The 24,147-nt window shown below is 40.1% G+C and overlaps 2 protein-coding genes across 7 annotated transcripts in view; one reads left to right on the top strand and one right to left on the bottom strand.

The window, feature by feature from the left end:
- The window catches only part of cntn5 (contactin 5), an 870,111-nt gene that overhangs the window by 256,476 nt on the left and 589,488 nt on the right, over nt 1-24,147 (bottom strand). For all 6 annotated transcript variants that reach the window (XM_062977117.1, XM_062977120.1, XM_062977119.1 and 3 more), the window contains one exon: nt 22,966-23,061. In XM_062977117.1, the coding sequence (XP_062833187.1) occupies nt 22,966-23,061 (96 nt within the window). The remainder of the gene's footprint in view (nt 1-22,965; nt 23,062-24,147) is intronic.
- LOC134297980 (uncharacterized) lies at nt 11,161-16,002 on the top strand. Its single transcript, XM_062977125.1, has 2 exons — nt 11,161-13,206; nt 15,631-16,002. Exons 1-2 carry the CDS (start codon nt 11,590-11,592, stop codon nt 15,712-15,714), a joined length of 1,701 nt encoding a protein of 566 aa, XP_062833195.1. The 5' UTR covers nt 11,161-11,589; the 3' UTR covers nt 15,715-16,002.

Below are 24,147 nucleotides of genomic sequence, written 5' to 3'. Positions count from 1 at the left end.
GTTAGATAATCCACAACGTTGGATAAGCGAATGTTAGATAAGTGAGACTACTGTAGTAAAAAAAAAACCCTACTTCTCATTTTTAATGAGATGTGTGAGATTGATGGAATGAACAAAGTTTTTGAATATTTGGTGGTATATTAGATAAAGACACACTTATATCTTCATCAGGCATTTTCAAGCTTCTGCATTTTAGTGATATTGCTTATTTTACTTGTACATAGACTCAAAGGTTTCTTGTTATATTTTCATGACACACCTACACACTGCAGCCAACTCACCGATGTGTCACAATACACAGCTTGGAAAGCTCTGCACAAGCTGGCCCTCTTGAAAATAGGTTAACTGATAAAAATTTACTATTTTGACTTTTTAAAAATCTTCAAAACAAATTCCCTTTTTGGCTGGTTCTCTCTTTTGTGTAATTCTCTTACGTATGGTATTTTACTAAGTATCTTACCATATTAGGGATGTTAACCATTAACTGCTTTTTAACAACTATATTTAACATCTCTATATTTAGAGAACAAAAATTGCCAGATACCCATAATTGTCACTGGAAATTTAATCTATAGCCAATAGTCTGGACTGTAGGAAGAGAAACAATACCAAATACCAATATCTATGTAGTGATTTGCAAACCACAAACAGTTTAAAAATCTAGAAGACAAAAAACCGATAAAAACATCTTCTCTGTTGCTAAAAAATATCCTGGCACCAGGCAAGTCAACTGTGAAAGATGTTCTACAAATGGGGTACCATAACTGGAAAGTACCTCTTTTCTAAGATTCACCTCACCTTATTCCAAAGGAGCACCCAGGTAGGTCCTCAGAAGGGCTATTTGTTCAAGTAAACTGATCTCTCAAGCCATTTATGGATCTATTCCTATTTTTGCTTCCTTTTCCTTTAAATGGCTCTAGGAGTCTCACAGATTAAAAATCAATAAATACAGTATAAAATGTAACCCATCATAACAATTTGCAAAGATAATCAAGTGGACTGAGACCACTATTTAATAATTGTCCGGTTACATCCCATACAATATCTGGAGGCAGAGGTGCACCAGTATGAGGTTGTACTAGAGGTGGCTATGTTTTACACACTATATCGTACTTTGGTATTAGATCACATCATTATGCAAATGTCTTGCATTCTACAAGATTCTAGGACATGTCCGTCGGGAAGGCATTAGTGCTCTCTGACAGTCAGAAAAGGAAGTGGAAAAAGGAGACCAGAAGAAGGAAGTAGGAGGAGGGGAAAGAAGAAGAGAGGAGGAGGAGGAGGAGGAGGAGAAAGAATAAGAAAGAGGAGGAGAAAGAAAAGTTAATTATGTTGTTATTAAGCTATTTATCCCTCTCCCAAATTAATCTGGACCTGTGGAAGACTGCACTTGAATTTATATGATTTTTAAAAATGTCGTCTTTTATGCTTCACTGAAGCTTCGTGGAGAAGTCAGAAGCTCCGGAAGGACCCAGCAGCAACTGTATCCTATGCTTTATCAGGTCAAATCCTTAAATAAATGTATTAAATAATATTTTGTGTATGCTGTATTAATTGGAATTGTATAAAGTCAAATTAAATGTATTTTGAAGGCACCCTTTTACCCAGCCCCTCTGTTAACATAAACCCCCTGAGAACGAAGATCGCTGCATCATTAATAAATATTCCTCCAGCGATCTCCCAAGCTTAAAGATGGAATGGGGTTGTTGTATTTCTTTCGGGCTGTGTGGCCATGTTCCAGAAGTATTCCCTCCTGACGTTTCGCCCACATCTATGACAGGCATCCTCAGAGGCTGTGAGGTATGGACAACATCTGAGGATGCCTGCCATAGATGTGCGTGAAAAGTCAGGAGAGATTACTTCTGGAACATGGCCACACAGCCCGAAAGACATACAACAACCCTAAAGGGTAAACGTTTTCCCCTAACATTAAGTCCAGTCATGTCTGATTCTGGGGTTTGGTGCTCATCTCCATTTCTAAGCCAAAGAGCCGGCGTTGTCCGTAGACTCCTCCAAGGTCATGTGGGATGACTGCATGGAGCGGCGTTACCTTCCCGCTGGAGCAGTACCTATTGATGCACTCAAATTTGCATGTTTTTGAACTTCTGGGTTGGCAGAAGCTGGGGCTAACAGTGGGGGCTCACTCTGGTCTCCCAATTCAAACCTGCTGCGGCCTTTCGGTCCAGAATTTCAGCAGCTCAGCGCTTTCACACGCTGTGCCATCAGGGGATATTATTTCTTAAAGGTTGTGAATATACAATATTTCTGATTGTTGTTTTTTTGTCTGTTAGAGGCAAGTATGAATGCTGCAATTAGGAAAAATGATAAGGATGTAATGGCCTTGCAGATTTACAGCCTGGCTGTTTCCTCTCTGAGTGATTTTTTTGTTGGGAGGTGTTAGCTGGCCCTGATTGTTTCCTGTCTGGAATTCCCCTGTTTTCAGAGTGGTGTTCTTTGCAATATGGTATGTGCTTCTACCGTCTGTGGCCATGAGAAAACAGAGGATTTACCAGACTTTGATGATGGGAATACTTTGTTGGGAGGTGTTAGCTGGCCCTGATTGTTTCCTGTCTGGAATTCCCCTGTTTTCAGAGTGGTGTTCTTTGCGATATGGTATATGCTTCTACCGTCTGTGGCCATGAGAAAACAGAGGATTTACCAGACTTTGATGATGGGAATACTTTGTTGGGAGGTGTTAGCTGGCCCTGATTTTTTCCTGTCTGGAATTCCCCTGTTTTCAGAGTGGTGTTCTTTGTGATATGGTATGTGCCTCTACCATCTGTGGCCGTGAGAAAACAAAGGATTTACCAGACTTTGATGATGGGAATACTTTGTTGGGAGGTGTTAGCTGGCCCTGATTGATTCATGACTGGATTTTCCCTGCTTTGCTACACCCATTACAATGGTCCACGCTGGCGTGGCACTTCTGAAGGATAAGAGTTCACTTCCTGAGAAAGGAAGTGTCTATTCTCCTGGGGCTGCGTTCTCCCAAACAAAACTGATCTGAAGCTAGTCCGAAGTCTGAAAAATCTTCTGAAGAGATATCATGACCAGGAAACCTTTGTGTAGTGCTTGTAGACTAGAAATAACAAAAAAATTAAAATTGTTGCAAAGTTTATTAAAATATTTATTTATTAAAATGCAAGATTGGTGTTAATTCTATGTAATGTTACTATATGAACATAATATTGTTAATAAACTTCTGGTTGTAAGGTAAACTCTTTTATCCATTCTATTCACCTCTACCTTCTACCTTTTATTTCTCGGTGATTGGGGTTTTGTTTTTTGTTTTTTTTGGGGGGGGGGCACCAAAATCCTGTTTCGCTTATACTTGAAAATTTCCTTGGGCCGGCCCTGCTCATGCTATGGCTTAAAAACCTATGCCAACATGAAAACTGATTACTTTGATAATGAACGGCTAAGAAATTAATTTTCACAAGGTTGAAACAAAGCAGATCAAATGGGCAAATTATAAGCACAAAGTGTGCAATTAATTATCATATTTTCAGAAAAGCTCATACGGTGGCCCGAAAGAAAGCAAAAAACACCTAGAAATTCTTTGACATTACTACAAAAGCAACAGTCCTTTATAACAGAATGGGAAAATTGTATAATTTTTGTGAATACATTGATGCTAAACTTTGTGAATAATACTCCTATCTTTTATCTGAACATTAACACATGTTTACAACCATGCAACTTTCACACCTGATCCCAGTTATTAATGTTGTCATCATAGATTTATTTTTCCCTGAGTTCAACCTTTTAAAATCAATTATAGTCAGCGCTTTAAAAATTTCATCTTACTATTCCTGGGCTAGGTAGGAAAACATGTTATCATTATATATAGCTACCTATGCATGCACAATCTCTTTTATTTACTCTCTTTAACACATTATATATTTGGGTGACTAAAGGAAACAACAAAGAGCTTAAAGATCATACCATATGGAAATCCACTGATGAATTATGAGGTATAAAACCATCTCAACTGTAGAGTTGGAATAGACAACAAAAACATCTAGTTAAATGGCCTACCAATAAAACATCAATGTTTACAGCATTCCTGTTACATAGCCAGCCAAAGTTTGTTTAAAAACCTCCAGCAAAGCACGTCCGGGGTTGGTGAGGGTGGGATCTACTACAGTAGAGTCTCACTTATCCAAGCTAAACGGGCCGGCAGAAGCTTGGATAAGCGAATATCTTGGATAATGAGGGATTAAGGAAAAGCCTATTAAACATCAAATTAGGTTATGATTTTACAAATTAAGCACCAAAACATCATGTTATACAACAAATTTGACAGAAAAAGTAGTTCAATACGCAGTAATGTTATGTTGTAACTACTGTATTTACGAATTTAGTGCCTAAATATCATGATATATTGAAAACATTGACTACAAAAATGGCTTGGATAATCCAGAGGCTTGGATAAGTGAGACTCTACTGTACTTCCGAATGCAGTTGCTACCACAACTGAACACTCACATCATCAGAATGTTTTAACATTTACTCAACTTCTCCTTTCTTATGATTTGTATCCAGTGTATCCTTGAAGTGACTGGCTTGAACTTGAAGGAACTGGGGGCAATGACGGCCAACAGGGAGCTCTGACGTAGACTGGTCCATGAGGTCACAAAGAGTCGGAAATGACTGGACAAATGAAGAAGAAGAGTATCCAGTGGTTTTGGCATTAGCTCTTAGGGGACAAGGTCCTTCCAATCACCTGCGACCATCCAGTGTGGTGCATGTTACTAAAAGGATAATGATCTTAATTAGCTACTATGGTCTGAAATTTATAGGCAATATGTGCTTTCTTTACAGTTGGGTTGGGCAAAGTTCAGCTCTCTAGATATTGTTGGAGTACAAGTACAATCAGCTCTAGGCAACAAAGCCAAATGAGAGAGGTGTTGGGAGCTGGAGTTTTAGAAAGTCACGATGTGCGATAAATTATCCATAAGATTCTACCATTGCCTTTTTTCATTTTTCACAAATATATTTCTGATTAATGTCATTTCTCTTCTGATTTCTAGGTAAATTAGTTAACTTTCAGTTAGGCAGTATGATCTGAAATTTGGAGGGAATTTACAGCAGGGGTGGATTAAATATGATACCCCCCATCGATGAAGATGCTATACAGGATTGTTATAGTCTCTGAGCAATCCTTTCAAGAGTCCTTTGTAGCACTTTAAATGCTAAAATGTATATGCTAAATGCATGCAATATCATAGGCTTCAGCAGACAGCAAAGGACATTTCATCCTTGCTTTCCACTGGAGGAAATGTGCAAGTACATCATCTTATGAAGGTGAAACTTTTGTTGATTGCAAGTGTGTGATCCCTAGTACCTCATGAGAAGAACCTTACCAAAAAGGGGTGATAATCCCTTAAGACTTTATGAATCTCATACACAGGTCGCTGAGGATATATTTCTATTAGCATTTGACATATAAGATGGATATTACTTGTATTATATAGAGGAAAAACAAATTATGGGCTCAGAATGAATGGTATAATGTAATATCTTGAGTAGTGCGGAGCAATGACTGAATATGGTGGATTCTTCTCCTCTTATGGACTCTACCTCTAGAAGACAATGAGTGATTGTCCATGATGATTATAGGATTGAGGCGAGTTACTAGAGCTGTGCAAAGCTTTGGAGGTCTGTTTTGTAATTTAGAAATTTGTATGATTTGTTAATACAAATCTCCAAATTACTAATCAGAACTGGATCCCTCCAAAGCATTAAGATTCAAAACAGAAACCTCCAAAACAGATTTGTAAAGATTTGTTGTTCTAGAGAATTTCAAGCTGTGTTTTTTTCAATGTAATATACTCCATAATTGTCTGGGGTGGGAGGAGGTGAGGGGGCTGATGTGATTGACAAGTTGCATGCGCTCCCCCCCCCCCCCCGGCGCTGCGGTCAGCTAATTACACGGCTTTCTGCAAAGCTGGTCTCCTCCCCTTAGCATCTTGTAGTATTTTTTTTTAACTGGATTAAAAAAATTTCTAATGAATCTTTCTGAAACTTGGCAGGATTGATGCCCTGCTTATGTCGTCTCAATTTAAGGGGATACCTCTTCCAGTTTTTTAAAGAATGTTATTTGTTAACACTTTTAAAAAATTATAAAATTCAGTCAATGACTGAAACGTTCTGAACCTTGGCAGGCTTAGAGTTGAAAATGTTGCCTACAAGTGTGCCATGTTTCATCCTGATAGTCATAAAAAGACAAAGAAATGAGCCTCTAAATTTTTCCAATTGCCGCTAATGGAACAAATCTTAATGAAGCTATCATAAAGCTTTGGAGATTTGGATTATGAAACAAAATGGGACCCCTCCAAATATTTACAAAATGAAGTGGGGGCCATCCAAATCTCCAAAACGAATTACTAATCAGATTTCAACTGTTCCGCAAAGCTCTAATGGTTATCTATGTAAGACAGCCCTTACTAACTTGATGACACACAGATATGTTGGATTATAGAATCCATAATTCCTAATCTAGATATCCAACATGTATATGCATTCTGAAATGAGAACCCACAATAGTCTTTCCAGAAATGGTTTCCGATGTCTTGGATTGTATTCCAGTCATTAACAGAAGCATCACTTAGGGAAGAATAACTTCAGATATTTTTACACCCTTCATGGATACACGTTCCCAGGCATTTCATAAAAAGAAATTGCAATAAATGCTAACGATACAATTATAGTATTCCCAAACACAATGACCTACACAATTAAAATGCTGTTCAAATTCATTGCAATATCCAAGGCCATTCAAAAAGGATGACTGACGTGAAGTTCTAAAACCCTGGAAAAGTCTTAAGGGCATAAGAAATGGCAGGTTAAGCTTACTAGAATCAGCATTGTGTGTTTGTGGAGGGAAAGATTACTGCTGAAGCTTAAGTGCTCATTAAATTCAGTGCTAATTTATGAAATATAAATTAAATGGGATAATACTCTAATATGGTGAACAACTTGTCCCTGGGGAGAAGAAAAAAATCCCTTCTTGTTATTATTACCTCACGTATCACCAACTACGTAAGGTAGATGTCTAAAAACCAGAAAAAGACATGACCAGAAGCCATAATTCTCATTGCATTTTTCGAGTTAATTCATTGTCATCTTTCTCTTTATACATTTTCCCCTTCCTATTTAAGCTGGCTGTCACAGGATTTGGAGCCATACTTCTCAACACCACTAATGTCAGCACACACCACACAATGCCCTAAAGGAGATTTGGGGTTGGGGATTCCTACTCCCTTTTCCTTGAGTGCTTTCTTAATTGGGCAAGCTCAGCTAATTTTCTTCAGTCTCAATATCTATCATCCCCCATGGGAAGAATCACCTTGGAACATGAACCAGCAAAGGTAAGGCAAATAAGTTTTCTCTTTGCTAGCAATGGAGTAAACGGCAGTATGTGACAATTACAAGTAAACAGAAAAGATTAAAAGGACAAGTTTATGCTAAAGATTTTGAAAAATATAAAATGGCTTAATATCAGGACACAGGACTGGAAAAGACCAGAGGCCATATACTCTATCACCACACTTGTATTGTCTCAATAAAGATAAAATACTCAACACAATCATCTCCATTCACATGATACATTTGTTTCTTTCAGATTAATCCTTAATTTTATCCTGATTCAAATGTTTCACAGAAACAAAATGCTATACCAGAGATCCTGATTTAATTGCAGGTTATTTTACTAAAATAAATGCAAGATTCAAGTGATGAATGGGTCATACTGCTATATTCATCTCTTGATAGTGGTAGCTTCAGAGGACAAGACTGCATGAACAGTTATAGATCAAATCCCATCCGTTTACCAAGCTTAAATTTCCAAATATGAAAATAGCCTCATACATCACATGAAGCTACACTCCTGCTTATGAAACCTTAATGTGTGTACCATTGCTTCATTAAAGAAAGATCTTGAGATATATATATATATATATATATATATATATATATATATATATATATATATATGAAAATTTAATAGGAGCTAGTGTCCTGTATTACAATTATGAATTTGTAAGATAGGTTTTTTTGTGCTGTGTGCCTTCAAGTCATTACTTTGGTCTATCATGGGGTTTTCATGGTAAGATTTATTCAGAGTGGGATTGCCTTTGTTTTCTTCTAATGCTGAGAATATGTCAGTTGCTCAAAGTCAGTTTCCATGGCCAAGCAGGAGTTCAAACTTTGGTGTTCAAATGTTCTGGTGTCCAATGTTCAAACCAATACACCAGACCTTTAAGACAGAAATATGGATTTGTTAAATACTCCATATTGCTATGCTATATATTATTGACTTTAACACTATTGCCAAAATGTGCCCTAAATTCCATCTTAAATTCTAGGAGCTGTTCTAAATGATGAAGATCTGTACTGCTAGTGATCAGGACACAGATGGATGATATTCCAGCCTCCTCCCACCAGTAAGCAAAACTGTGAAAATCCGAAGCAAGACTCTTATTACATTTCCTCATCACACTACAAATCACTTGCAGGAGGGAACTGGAAATGTCATTCCTTTGTGCCCTAATCACTAGCAGAACAGACCACCATCACTCAATGTGATTATTAGCTTAAGCTAAGTTTGGGGAATAGAGCAACAAGATGATACTTAGTTACACATTTGAATCTAAGGATCCTTCCACATAGCACTATATCCCAGAATATCAAGGCAGAAAATCCCACAATATCTCCTTTAAACTGGGTTATCTGAGTCCACACTGCCATATATTCCAATTCAAAGTAGATAATGTGGTATTTTATTCAGCTGTTTGGCAGGGGCCTAAGTCAGTGATGTAGAACCTTGACCATTGTTCTTAAATAGCCACCCAATCCACCTGAGTTGTCATTATGTGACCTCCACCTGTTTCTGATTTGTGAAGATGCTAAGATGGGGTTTTCTTGGCCAATTTATTCAGAGGAGTTTTGTCTTTGCCTTCCGCTGTGATTGAGAGAATGTGACTTGCCCAAGATAACTAAATACATTTCCGAGACTGAGGATTCAAACTGTGGTCTCCGGAGTTGTAAACCAACACTCAAACCATTACTCTAAGCTGTGTTCCTATTAAATTTTGTTTGTTTTTGTGTTTATGCCTTCTTACCTTTGGAACCTTTTGAAGTCTCAACTAACAAACCATGGTTGCTTTATTTAGTAATCAAAAAATGGCTATACACTTAAGCCTTTCTGCCTAACTGATTCATAACAAAACATATTTAAAACCTATAAAATAGGTTTTAAAATTATTTAAATTATTTTTATTCATTTGAAGAAATTGTTTGAATCTGTTAATATTGAATGTGTTGTCGAAGGCTTTCATGGCCGGGATCACAGGGTTGTTGTATGTCTTTCGGGCTGTGTGGCCATGTTCCAGAAGCATTCTGGAACATGGCCACACAGCCCGAAAGACATACAACAACCCTGTTAATATTGACTTTACTTGCATGCTACCCTACAATCTCATAACACAGGGCAGTAGATGTGTATTTAAATAAATACATATAGTCTGCCGCTCAAGGAAATCATGTGGTTTATATATTCACAGATGATTCCATCTTCCTCCTCCACACATATACATGACAAATCTTGATTTTTACCTCATCAGTTCTAAGGCCACCACAGAGGCTGTTTTGGATGTGCTGCCCACTTTCTGACATTTAGTGGGTGGTCCTAGTGTACTGAGATGATATAGAGTCCAGTGGACCCTTGGTATTTGCTAGGGTTTTTTCCTAAACCTCTCATGGAGACCAAAATCATTGGGTGCTCAAGTACCATTATATACAATGGCATAATAAAATTGTGTATCTTATATGAAATGTCAAAATCAAGGTTGCTTTGTGGGAAAAAATATCAAGCTTGGATACAAAATCAATGAAAACAGAAGATTCACTGTATTACTTTACTTCCACATCTGAAGGTTCATATGAGTGAACATTTGTCTACAAATAAATAAGTATTGAGTGCATAACTGTTTGAGAGAAATGCTCTATCATAACCTCTCACTTCTCACACTGAGTGAGAATTAAACTATAGTAAGTAGGATTCTTGTAGAAAATATGCTTCCATTTTACTTGAGATCTGGCCATCTCTCAGAATAATAATAATAATAATAATAATAATAATAATAATAATAATAATAATAGGATGCTGTGCCAAAAGATCTCAGCCGGCATTTGGAAACAATAGACATTGACAAAATTACGATCTGCCAACTACAAAAGGCCACTCTATTGGGATCTGCGCGCATCATCTGAAAATACATCACAGAGTCCTAGACACTTGGGAAGTGTTCGACTTGTGATTTTGTGATACGAAATCCAGCATATCTATCTTGTTTGCTGTGTCATACAATACAACAACAACAACAACAACAACAACAACAACAACAACAACAATTTTTTGTATCCTGCCCCATATCCCCAAGGTGACTTAGGGCGGCTTACATGGAGACCAAGCCCAGCAATATACAATAAAATACAACAACAAAGAATACATTCCAATTACAACAAATTAATACATCAGAACTATAAAATTATGACGTCACACAAGAAAAGCAGCCAGAAGCCAAGGACAACATAATGGCACTTTAATCTTGGGGCAGGGGAATATGATTATAGTTGTGCAATATATTAGGAGTACTAACATAGGCCAGTGATAAAGTGCAGAGGCTAGGATATAGGTGGGACTCAGTCAATTGTAGGGGCTCAGTCAATTGTTCATATTAATTGAAGGTGGCTTGAAAAAACCAGGTTTTCAAATCTTTTTGGAATGAGGCCAGGGTGGGAGCTAATCTGATTTCTCTCGGAAGGGAGTTTCAGAGCCAAGGGGCCATGACCGAGAAAGTCCCCTCTCTAGTCCCCACCAACAGTGAGACGGTGGTGGGGGCGAGACAAGGGCTTCCCCTATAGAGCATAAGGTTTGTGCAGGTTTGTAATAGGAGATGCGATCACAAAGATAGGCTGTACCTGAGCCGTTTAAAACTTTGTAGGTAATAACCAGCGCTTTGAATTGGGATCAGGAATTTATCGGCAGCCAGTGAAGCTGTCTCAATAGGGGGAATAGCCATCTCCCTATAGTTTGCTCCCATTAATAGGACAATTTCAGAGATACCACTTCAAAGGTGATGCCAAAACAAAACACACACACACACATGTCATGGAACCCAGTTACAGGGCTTTGGTAATTCAGCCCTGTAACTGGGAGTCATAACATAAACAATCCCAGGAGCACCTGGCAGAAGAAGATAGAATATGCCTGGGAACTTGGGGCCGAAAGTATAAACAATTATAATTGGTCTAGTGTGTGAAAATGGTAGTAATGTGATATTGGGGGTGGGACTTGATGATGATATTTACGTGTGGTGTTACGTAGCATCAAAAGTTATAAAAATAGTTGTATGTAAACATTGGGTCATTCCTGACTTTTCCAAAGTCATGTGTTCTTCAATAAAGATTGGATTTGAGAGCAGCCATCTCTGATCTGCGTTCAGACTGATCCTTTGAAGTGAGCAGGACAATTAAGTCAGGAATCCAGTTCTCACCCTCCTGCAAATTTGCAGTGAAGTGATAATGAGCAGGGAAGGAGATCAAAGCCATGACGGAGCAAAGGGGCCTCCGCTGGGAGCTCTGCCGTTGGCAGAAGAGACATTGCAAGCCATAGCTTCCTCTACGGGGTACCCCAAGCCGCACGGCGTGACCCAGAGGATTCCCAGAGGGGGAAGAGGCGTTCCGGCGGCGGCAGAAACCAGTTGGGGATCTGGAGGAAGCATGCCGGAGACCGTGGCCCAGCGGTTATCCATCCTGGAAACTCATTTATCCAGGCTGTCGGATACCGTGGGGAGAATAGTACCAATATTGGAAGAGAATCTCCAAAAAGAGCACATCCGATATGGCGCCGAGAGAGAGCCAAGCAAAGGAGGCGATTGGAGCCAGAGGGGACAGCGAGCTTCAACGCAGAGTCCCGCGGCGGCAAGAGACGAGGGAGACGAGGAATATTGGCAAGAGCTGGAGTTCCGGGACAGAATGGCGCGCGAAGTGGAGCGCCAGCAAGCTCTGGGAACTCTGAGGCCGCCAACCCCAACAGAGCTCCCAACCCCCCGAATGGGCGTCGGAGTAGAAAGACCACTGGGGCCAGGGATCGGGTCCAGTGGATTAGCTGACGAAGGCGGAGAGGAGCAGGAGATCCAGGAAGAGGAGGAGGATGTGCCGTACGACGGGGAAAGGCGAGATGCGGGGGCTACAGCGAGGCCAGTATGCGGATGGGGGGAAGGGCCGACAGCGGCGGCAGGATTTCGGGAGCCGCGCAGAATGACCACCGGAGTGGGGCGCGGCGTGATCCAAGGAAACCCGATGCAACCCTTCCCCATGCCTCCCAGACAGCATCAACGGGCCGCTGAATGGATGCCAAGAAGGGAAGATCTCAAGCTAGAATACGGAGGGGAATCAGCCGAACTGAACTTTTTTCTAATTAGCATCAGGGGATACATGGAAGACAATGCACACACATTCCCCTCCGAAGCAAGCAGGGTTCGGGCCATCGGCAACACACTAAAGAGAGGAGCGGCCAGCTGGTATGTGCAACTACATGCCAGACAGGACCCATGCCTGAGGTCAGTGCCCCGCTTCCTCGCCGCACTGGAAAACCGGTTCAGAGACCGGCTAGAGCAATTGAGAGCTCGAGACCAGCTTAGAGGAATAAAGCAGAGGGACAAAACGGTGCCCGAGTACGCAGAAGAATTCCTCCACCTCGCGGAAAGGGTACCAGAGTGGTCTGAAGTGACCAAAGTGGAATTATTTAAAGAGGGACTACGCCCCGAGATTTTCAGCTGGGCAGCGCACAGAGATGACCCCGAAACGCTCCAGGGATGGATTCAACTAGCGGGGCGCGTTGAATCCACCCTGGCCCAAGTAAAGCGCTTCAGGAGCAGCGGCGGCCAGCAAAGACCGGTGGCGAGAGGTCGAGGAGAAACGAGGAAGCAGGAAAGACCCGGAGGGAGGCCGGGGATTCCCTCCAGAGGAGACGACAACAAACCTAAACCGGGATGCTTTGTATGTGGGAAGACGGGCCATCGAGCAGCAGAATGCTGGGCACGGAAGGGGGAGCCGCCAAAACCCTCAAAGCCCAAGCCAGCAACCGGGAGGCGTGCGGAGGAGGAGGTGCAAGCCCCAGAATCTCCAGAAAAATTGGTGAGTCGGGACAAACGCATGATAGTAGTGCCAATCTGCCTATCGGGGCTAGAGAATCGGGCCACCTGCAAGGCATTTGTGGATTGTGGTTGTTCCAGGAATATTATAACTCCAGAGTTAGCAGGAGCGTTGAAATGCCAGCAGATGGCGCTTGACTCCCCAATTGCGTTTTCGCAGCTAGACGGATCAGTGGCTACTGGGGAAGTATCTACAAAGGAAATACGGGAGGTCCCATGTAAAATAGGCAAATGGGAAGGAAGAATATCCTTTGTGATAGCCCCTATTGCCACATACCACGTAATATTAGGGATACCATGGCTCGAACAGGCAAATCCCGAAGTAGATTGGAGAGGAAAGAGCCTAGCATTTAAAGAACAGCAGACGCAATGGGAGATAAGCAAGATTGCAGAAGAGGAGGACGAGGGAGATGAAGAAGGTGAAATAGACCCACTGCTATTGCCACCTGAATACAGAGACTTTGTGGATGTGTTCAATCAGAAAGAGGCAAGTAAATTACCTCCCAAAAGGAATATAGAAGTAGAAATTGAAATAACCCCCGGAGCAAACTTACCAAAACCAAAAGTGTATCCCATGTCTGTGCAGGAGAAGGAGGAATTGAGGAAATACATTGATAAAAACCTGGCGCGGGGCTTCATTAAGCCATCCAATTCTCCTCTCGGGGCCCCAGTGTTATTCAGGAGAAAGAAAGACAACTCCCTAAGATTGTGCATTGATTATCGAAATTTAAATGCAATTACTAAGGACAATAAATACCCTATGCCCTTAGTAAAGGATTTAATTACCGTATTGAAAAAAGGGAGCATATTTACTAAACTTGATTTAATTGAAGCATATCATAAATTAAGGATCAAACCGGAAGATACTTGGAAAACTGCATTTTCCTGCGCATTCGGCCATTTTGAATATAAAATTTTACCTTTCGGTTTAAAAAATGGAGGCGGGTGCTTTATGCAGCTTATAAATGAAATACTGCACCCATTGTTGTACAGAGGGGTATTCATATTTCTTGATGATATCTTGATTGTGACTGAAGATAAGGAAAAGCACGCATGCCTCAACACGAAGGAATACCCACAGCAAAAGAGGGAACAATATTCTCTGACAAACAATGGGGTTTAGCTGTCAGAACAAGAGCACAAACCCAAAAGGAGAACACTGCTATGGTTGAACTCGACGGAAAAGATAATTGGGGAAACGAGCTGAAACAGTCTTATGAAGGAGACCAGTGGATCGCATCCAATGCAGAACAGGGGGAGCAGAAGGGGGGATTTTGGTTTGTGAACAAGAAACTGTATATCCCAGCAACATTAAGGATCAAGATTTTGCATCGTTTTCACAACAACCAGAGCGCTGGTCATACAGGAATTACAAAAACAACAAAAGCAATAGCAAAACATTGCTGGTGGCCAGGGATGAGGAAGGACATAAAAAATTATGTTGTTCAATGTGATGATTGTGCCAGAAATAAATCGAGAGGAGGGAAGCCAATGGGATTATTACAAACAGTAGCAGAACCTACCAGACCTTGGGAATGTGTAGCTATGGACTTTGTGGGGGAACTACCGGTTAGCAAAGGACATCGTTATATTTGGACAGTATTGGACCTGTTTTCTAAACAGGCCCACTTTATAGCACTGACGAAACTACCATCAGCCGAGAAACTAGCTGAATTGTACATAAACCACATTTACAAACTGCATGGATGTCCCAGTAGAGTGGTCAGTGACAGAGGAGTACAATTCACAGCAAAATTTTGGGAAAAATTCCTGGAAATGCTAGGAGCAGAAAGGAGTTTAAGTTCTGCTTTTCACCCCATGACAAATGGGGCGGTAGAACGTACTCAGCAGACACTTGGGCAGTTCCTTCGAATGTACTCTAACATGAGACAAAATGACGGGTCTCGGTGGTTGGCTTTTGCAGAACTAGCTTTTAATTCGACTATACATTCAGCAACAAATAAAACCCCCTTTGAAGTAGTTTACGGGTATGAAATACAGCCTCTGCCCCAGCTGCCGAGATGGACAGAGAATGAGGGAACAGAGGCAGGGAAATGGAAAGCGCAAATGATGGAATGCTGGAGTCAAGTGACTGCATCCTTAAAAGAAGCACATAAAAAGTATAAAGTATTCGCAGACAGAAAGAGGGTGGAAGGTGATAAATTGGAGAAAGGAGATTTAGTGTGGCTAAGTACCCAAAACATCAAACTGGGGCTACCTTCGAAAAAATTGGGCCCTAAATATATTGGACCATTTAGAATACAGGGTGTTATCAACGAGGTGACTTTCCAGTTGGCATTGCCAAAAAGTTTAGGGAAAATACACCCTGTATTCCATCGTAGCTTACTGAAAAAATATATGGGTACTTTGGACAAAATGGACACATAGAATTATTGTTTTGTTTCAGGCTTGTGATGAAAGAAGAACCGAAGAGGAGGACGAAGAAAAGGAGGGCACCATGTCATGGAACCCAGTTACAGGGCTTTGGTAATTCAGCCCTGTAACTGGGAGTCATAACATAAACAATCCCAGGAGCACCTGGCAGAAGAAGATAGAATATGCCTGGGAACTTGGGGCCGAAAGTATAAACAATTATAATTGGTCTAGTGTGTGAAAATGGTAGTAATGTGATATTGGGGGTGGGACTTGATGATGATATTTACGTGTGGTGTTACGTAGCATCAAAAGTTATAAAAATAGTTGTATGTAAACATTGGGTCATTCCTGACTTTTCCAAAGTCATGTGTTCTTCAATAAAGATTGGATTTGAGAGCAGCCATCTCTGATCTGCGTTCAGACTGATCCTTTGAAGTGAGCAGGACACACACACACACACACACACACACAAGGAGGGCAAGGTTTTCACATTGCACAATCTTGAATATGATTCTACTCAGCCTCAATGAAAAATGGTGCTTTGATAAATAATATCTTTTGAGATCATCATTAACGATGTGTATTCTTTTCGTAAGGAGCCCCGGTGGCAAAGTGCATTAAAGCACTGAGCTGGAGACAGAAAGGTCCCAGGTTCAAACCCCGGGAGCGGAGTGAGCGCCCACTGTTAGTTCCAGCTCCTGCCAACCTAGCAGTTTGAAAACATGCCAATGTGAGTAGATCAATAGGTACCGCTCCGGTGGGAAGGTAACAGCGCTCCATGCAGTCATGCCAGCCACATGACCTTGGAGGTGTCTACGGACAATGGCAGCTCTTCGGCTTAGAAATAGAGATGAGCACCAACCCCCAGAGTCAGACATGACTGGACTTAACGTCAGGGGAAAACCTTTACCTTTACCTTATTCTTTCATATGACACACACAACTTTAATACACAAAATTTTTGTTTTTGCACAGCTGAATTCCCAACCTCTAAAATCTCAAAGTGAACAAAATAATCAGCAATGCTCAACCGCTCTTCACATAGTAGGGGAAATTTTGGAAATTATTCATTTTTCTATGTGCAGTTTGTAAATCCCTGAGATACAAAAGTGCCAAATGCTCTGGAGCTGTGTATTTGAAATACCCCTCCGTATACTGCAAATTCCAGGTTTCCATAGAACAGAAATATGTCACAGTACTACAGTTGTGTCTTGCAAAATTGGCGTAGCAACTAAAAACTGAACTAGATTTTCCTTTGATCTGATCCAGCAGGGCTTATAAAAATATTGTTGTCTAGACTGGCTTTTAGTTAAAAGCCACTGCTATTTCTGATTCAGTCTTTGCAGCCTAAATGCTATGTTCCATGCAAATTGTTATAATTGTTTTAATTTGAATTATATTGTATTTTAATTGCATTGTAAGCCATCTCAGAAAGTGTTGTAGGGATGATAGAATATAATTATTTTAAAACAAAATACTCTATGCCCTCTTCTTGACTGTTTGTGGGAAGCATTATAAACCCAACTCCAAAAGAAATGATTTACAATGGGCAAATAATTTCTAGTTAGTGTTGTTACAGCAATACAATGAAGCCATCTTTTGCCAGATCCATTAATGAAATCCTATTATATTTCATCAACAAAGGGATGCCACGGACTGTAAGTAGAGGCATTACTTCCTATGGACAATTACTTATTGTTCTCTATACTAACAAGTTGACTGCACTATGCTAGTGTGTTATTAAGAGAAAAGGTGTTATATGTGTGCTGTTGGGGGGGATATACTGCTGACTCCAATTTGCATGAAAACCAGAGCTGTCTTTTAGAACATGGCAATAAAAGTTTCAATTTAACTTCTATATAGCTTTTCTACCTACCAGTAAGAATTGTGATACTAAGTCATTAACACAATGCAATATCTTTCAAGGCAGTGTGAGAGACAACATATGCCTTCCCTACAGTCATTAACATTCACTTCCTACAATTGGGTCATATGAAATAAGAAGAGTTTTAAATAAAAAATAAAGAAAGATTTATTACCATTAATGGCCTTAAACTTGTGAACTTTGTTTTCTGAATGATTAAATCAGAGAATGATGATATTTTCATCTTGTGCCGTCTCACATAATACATAACTATGAACATTATTCCTAGAAAACAATTCTCTCTTTAAAAATAGAACTGTTATACTAATTTCAATAGACAGACAAAATACATTTGGTTTTATGCCAAAGTGTATCAATTGACTTCTTTCTATATCATTGTTATTGCTGTTGTGCACTATCAGGGCCGTAGCCAGAAAAAAATTTCGGAAGGGGTTTTGAAAATTTCGGGGGGGGGGGGGGGGGTTGAACCCCTAGCACATACCCCTCCCCGCTACAAACCTGTCAATATCTGCTTGAGATAGTGCCTTGAGGGACTCTTAATGTTTTGCATCTCATAGACTTAGCATGGGGATTTGGTTAACCAGTTAAAATTCATGAGTAAACGAGATTTTTTTTATAACTTGAAAAAATTCGGGGGGGGGGGGTTGAACCCCTAACTCCCCCCCTCGCTACAGGCCTGTGCACTATATTATACATGATAGTATTCAATTTGAGACAAATATTCATTATGAACTACCTTAGATTCTATCAGAGAAACATATACTCCCTTATTGAATCTGCAAACCTGACCTTAACAAGACTTAATTTGTTCCACCCAGGGATTCCTGGTAGTTTGCTGCTGTTATGTACCTTTAAATTCCTTCCAGCTTATGGTGACCCTCTATGATGTGGTTTTCTGAGTCTAAAAATGTCTGACTTGTCCAGGGTTCTCCAGCATAATTTTATGGTAACTTCTGGCAGAGGTTGTTCATTTCAATAGGTTAATTACTATTTACAGGTCCTTGTTTCCACAGAAAATAGATATGGATGTAGTACTATAGAAGCAAAAATCTCACATAACAATTGCATCAAGGACAAGAAGTTCAGTCTGGTTTCTGAAAGCCAAAAACCTTCCACTTGGTAGGTCAGACCTTAGACCTCAGTTGTGTAGATAAATGGGGGGAATTGATGACTATCATTGAAAAGTGTATAAATATAACCAAAGCTTTTCCCTTCTCATTTAATTAGAACAGACTAAATTTATCATCACTGTCAAATATGCAGCCTTAGAGCTGTCAGGACCCAGGCTGCAGAGCACCAATAACCATGCGCAGAGACCAGAATCTATCTAATATCTTTATTAAAGGATTATATAAAGTCAATAAAAACAAGTGAATAAAGTTCAGAAATAGACCTTTCAGGAAAGGTCAAATATAGTCCAGGAAAATAATGTCCAATAGGAGATATTAAGGTCCAAAGTTATAATCCAATAACCGAAACACACACTTTGCCGAGCAAAGTGTGGGGAAATGACAAGGTCCTTTAGTCCATTGAAGCTTGACAACAGGGCTGGAAAACAAACTAGATTCTTGGCAAACAAGACTTGATACGAGGCAACAAGAAGCAAGAACAAGGTCCGTGGCGAGGTCCGGGGAACAAGGCAGGCTTGGAACTAGAACAAGGTCCGTGGCGAGGTCCGGGGAACAAGGCAGGCTTGGAACTTGGTCCTGGAAACAAGGAACTGGAGTAGCGTAGTCCACACACGTTCTCACTCCTCAAGCTGACGAATTGACTCCGCAAGGACCTCCTTGCGGTAAAACACCTATATAGGATCTTGTTTTCCCGCCAAGTAACACTTTCCCTGGAGAACAAGAAGTGAAACCCAAACTGTGTCCAGATGCATGACTCCTTAGAATTTCCCAAGGGAAACAGGCTTAATCAGCTAATTGTCTGGCAGCGATTCTGGCGCTTCGGCGATTCGCCTCCCTCGCGCCTCTATCTCTATTATAATTATCCTTACGAGAAAACGGGGGAGAATTCTGCCCAAGGCTTGTTTGGCTGACTTCTTGAGGGCAAACATCCTGCAGGTGCAGGGCCTCCGATTCTGGCTGAATCGGTGGGAAACCCAAGTTTTCCTCTTCGTCTGCCACAATAGTACTAGGAACGGGACTACATGGCCCATGAGACATCACAAGAGCTGATCAATAAAACTCAATTAGCAATGCCAAAAACACAAACATCAACCATATCTCAAGTGGCGAAGTAAGCACATTTTATTTGATAGTTGTATCTTCACACAAAGCATACTTAAAATGAGCTCAGTGTCATAAGAGGTTGTATTGGTCAAGGTGTGGTGTTATTCGTTTGGATCAGCAGTAGACAGGTTTTGAGCTTCTGAAATTTTCTCATTCTTGTGAGTTTTTTTGAAGTCTTGCTGCCAGAAGCAGAGCAAAAAGAAAGTCAGGAGCCATAGCAACCAGAGCTGGCCAAGTTATTCTTGAAAATGAGACAGAAAATCTCACAAGTGCTGATTCCCTATCCCTGTAAGTAATCATGCAACAATAACAGATGAATAATTTGCTGCTCTTGCATGATAACCAACATCTTATTGCTAAAGTAGTTACCTACACTACTTATTGATAGGATCAGGTCTAGGTCTTCTTATGGTTACAGAAGCTCTTGCTGATCTGTTAGAAATCCTTCTAGTAGATACTGATTCCCTTTTCCTAATTCTTTCTTCACAACCCTCCACGACTTTCTCCTTTTTGTTTAGTTTCTCCATGGTTTACTTTAGTTGTTGTGAACTGAGATCAAGGGGCAAATGTAGTTTGACACAACTCAAAAGGAATGAAATCTTGCCCTTCCCAATAAGCTCAGGCAAAAACAAACTGCTGCAGCCATTTCTATCCGGTGTGATTATCTTCCTGAATAACTTTTGCTATCTTGAACACACTGTAAGGTTACATGTGTCCAGTTTTGATTTATGAAATGTTGGAGGGCATGCGCTTATATGAAACCCAGACTATGTATGACTCTGGAGACCAGGATTAAATATCTGCTCTGCTGTGAAAACCCACTTGGGGTAGAGGAGTAACATTTTCTCAGGCTCAGAGGAAGTCAAAGGCAATTCCTCTCTTAAAAAACTTGCCAAAAAACCCCATGATAGGGTCTTCTTAACTTTTCTATAAGACGGAAATGATTTAAGGGCACACAAGAGTGTGTTCATATGCTTCCTGGAGGCATTTGACTGGCCCTATTTACAAAAAGGCCAGATCAATGAGATGAACCTTACAGATGAACCTTATGAACCTTAATTTCATTGAGATGGAAAATTGTACGTTATTTAAATACATTTGGGATAGGCTAATCTATAAAATGAACATGTTGTTTCACATAACAATTCAAGTCATGATGGAGAAGTAAGAGTATGACTCTAAACACACTTAAGCCCCATCTACACATGCTGTAAAATCCAAAATGATGTCGATTATAAAGGAGCAGCGTAGATAGAAAATGTCACACCCCTAATACATGCTGCAATGTGCATCCATATGGAAAACACATGTTTTGAAAAGTCAGCAGAAAGTCTCAAACTGGCAATAAAATGTGCTGCAGCTGATCAGTGTACAGACATTGTAGATTAGAAATTCAAGAGGAACATGCACAGCACCATCTCTGGAAAATTCAGATAAAGGAACTGGATATGGCACTCTCAGTAAGATAAACAAACACCTTTTCTCCCCTTCCCCGAAAAGAAATTGTTTCCCCCCTTTTTTGTTTTTGAGTAGGAAGATGAGCTCCATTGCTGATGTTCATCTGATGAGCTGATGCAGTTCAGCGCATTTCTTCCAATGGGGTAAGCAAAAAAATGTCATTCTGTTGGCTCAATTGGGCATGAGAAAAGCTTTGTGGATCCTGCAGGAGCTTTTTCACGTTTCCTAGAGTGTGCATAGAGACTCTCCGGAGTGGAACTGGATTTCTGTAATCCACATTCATCCAGATTATGTAGAAGCAGCTTTAGTTAAACACCCAAAGAATCCCTCCTTTAGATCATTCCATTCACTGTGAGAAAGACAGGGTTGGCCTGGCTCATTCTGAAGAGACACTGAGGCAGGTGTGATGCAATGACTGGGCGTGGGAGTAGGGAAGCCCATGTATTACTTGATCAAGTATGAAAGAGTCCAGAGCATACAATCTTATGCATCTAGACAGAACAATGATTTAATCTATAAGGGCATTAATCTTTAAAAAAACAAACCAATATGCTGTGACAGGAAATGGAATTTATTCAAACGGAAGTTTAAAAGAAATAACAAAAACAGAGGCTTATGACAGGTTGACCATCATTTATCCAGAATTTTTTAAAAAACTGAAAAATTCTAAAATACAAAATTGTCCACATGGCTGACATAGTGGCCCATTTGCTTTGTGATTGTTCAACACACATAAATATTGTTTCATGCACACAATTATTAAATATTGTATAAAATTTCCTTCTGGCTATATTTATAATGTGTATATGGAATTTAAATGGATTTTGTGTTCAGAGTTTGCTGCCATCTCCAAGGTATCATATTATGGATATGCCATATATGCAAATAGAAGTTTTCTGAAATTCATAAATAAACAAATACATAATCCCAAATCCCAAACATTTCTGGCTCCAAGCATTTTGGATAAAGGATACCAAAATTGTACTCTTTGACATTTGTATAAAAAATTAATATGTAGCTCAAAGGCTCATCTGTCCAAAACCTAAGTTCCCTTTACCAGAAATGACTGAAGATGTCTCTGGAAATTCCCAAGGCACAAATAGGGCAAGATTAGCCTTCTCTATTGTTGTTCCCAAGCAACTGGTGTTCAGTAGTGAACCAAGTAGTTTCACCTAAGTCTTGTATTACAGTCATCCTACTACATTTGCAGATTTGACTTTTGCACATATGATTGTTCATGGATTTGACTCTATGATCAACTTCCTCCAGTCATCCTCAAGGACCTACAGATTTTTAGAGAGAACAACTCCCTAAGACTTTCTAGTTCTGTGAATGCAATTCTATAGATCAGTAGATGTAGGAAATCCTACAGCAGTGGTTCTCAACTCCCAGAAATCCTAGCCAGTTTACCAGCAGTTAGGATTTCTGAGACTTGATGGCCAAAAACATCTGGGGACTCTAGGTTGAGAACCACTGTCCTAGACAGATGTTTTCTTAAATAAAAGAAATAGCAATTTCTTTTTTCTGTTTTTTGACAATCACAGGGCACTGTGCATCTAGCCCCAGTGAATGGGGAAGGATTCCTAATATTTGGAATAGTTTCTGTGATTTGGAAGGACACCAGTATCTACAACTACTGCTGTCCTCATTGTGGGAACAAAGAGAAATGGATAATGGATTTGTTCTGTGCATAGTCTAATCTTGAATGAACCATTTTCAATACCACAGCTCAAAATGTTGAATGCATACCAAATAAGAGTTGTATCAATACAAAATGTAACTGACTGTACCTGGCGAATGAAGTGGAGGAGAGCACATCAGAACTACGCCTTGACCTTCCCTCACCGACACAGCACTTCTTGTCCGGCCACTGAAATTCCCCAGGTCTGTTAATATAATACAGTAATTTAGATTCAGGGAAAGCAAGTTCTTGATATTACTGTCTGTACCAATTTCTCTTCCCCTCCTTCCCATACAGCTTCTCTTTTATGCTAAGTTCTCATTTTTATTCCTGAAATTTAAAAGAAGCTGTCCAGTCCTTTTACAATGCATCTGTTCTGGCTGATTTCAACTAGAAAACAGAAATATTTTTCACCTTAGATCAACACCTTTTTTATGGCCCACATAGGATATGGAAATGGTATTGGCAAAACAGCATTAGGTAATATACCCTTTTGTAACCGACATTTAATAGCTCTTTTATTCCCTTTTTACTATTTCCTGCTTATTGATTTCTTCCCTAGTAAAAGTCATTTTGCACACAGCGTACAGAGATATAAAGAAGAAGAAGAGGATGCATTGCAACTGACTTGCATCCTGTGTGAGGCTCTTGGGGGTCATCAAGGGGATACAGCAAACAAGGTAATATTAAAATGTTTGGAACATGATTAGTAGCATTCGACCTACCGGGAAATCTGTTCTATGATACTGCCATAAAATTAAAAGTCTATGTGTGTATATATACTGATAGTACTGATTTTACATGAATTGTGGAGCCTGCCTAGATACTTCCAATTGGAATTCAAGGTACTGGTGAAAGTATTTCAAGCTGAAAGAGATATATGACCTTGAAAAGATGTCCTTCCCTATACATAGTTGCCTGGTGTGACCCACAGGCAACCCACTATTAGGATTGCAAGATGTATTATATATGCTCATGTATAAGTCAACCTCATGTATAAGTTGAGGGCAGGTTTGGAGTACAAAATTATGGATTTTGATATAACCTATGGATAAGTCGAGGGTTATTTTATGGAAAGGGGAAACTGACAGCACTACTTTAGGGGCTAGCCATTGCTGGCTGCAACTGCTGCCATCTCTCTGCCCATTCATTCAAAAAGGGGAGAAAAAAATGGGGGCCAGTCTTTCTCTTAGGTTCTCCCAGGATCTCTCACTTGTTGTTGCTCTACTCAGATATGGTTCCTGTTTTGATAAGGGCTAAGGTACAGGCAGTCTCCAAGTTGCAAACAAGG

The sequence above is a fragment of the Anolis carolinensis genome, chromosome 3, assembly GCF_035594765.1.
Source record: "Anolis carolinensis isolate JA03-04 chromosome 3, rAnoCar3.1.pri, whole genome shotgun sequence".
Lineage (NCBI taxonomy): Eukaryota > Metazoa > Chordata > Lepidosauria > Squamata > Dactyloidae > Anolis > Anolis carolinensis.
Note: the sequence above shows the minus strand (reverse complement) of the source record. Positions and strands in the feature narration are given on the sequence as shown.

What these genes read in the sequence shown, in the direction of transcription:
- LOC134297980 (XM_062977125.1), top strand. Translation starts at nt 11,590, where the DNA reads ATGAGCAGGGAAGGAGATCAAAGCCATGACGGAGCAAAGGGGCCTCCG. An exon ending in CAGAATCTCCAGAAAAATTG is followed by an intron (nt 13,207 to 15,630) that starts GTGAGTCGGGAC and finishes GTTTTGTTTCAG; the next exon opens with GCTTGTGATGAAAGAAGAAC.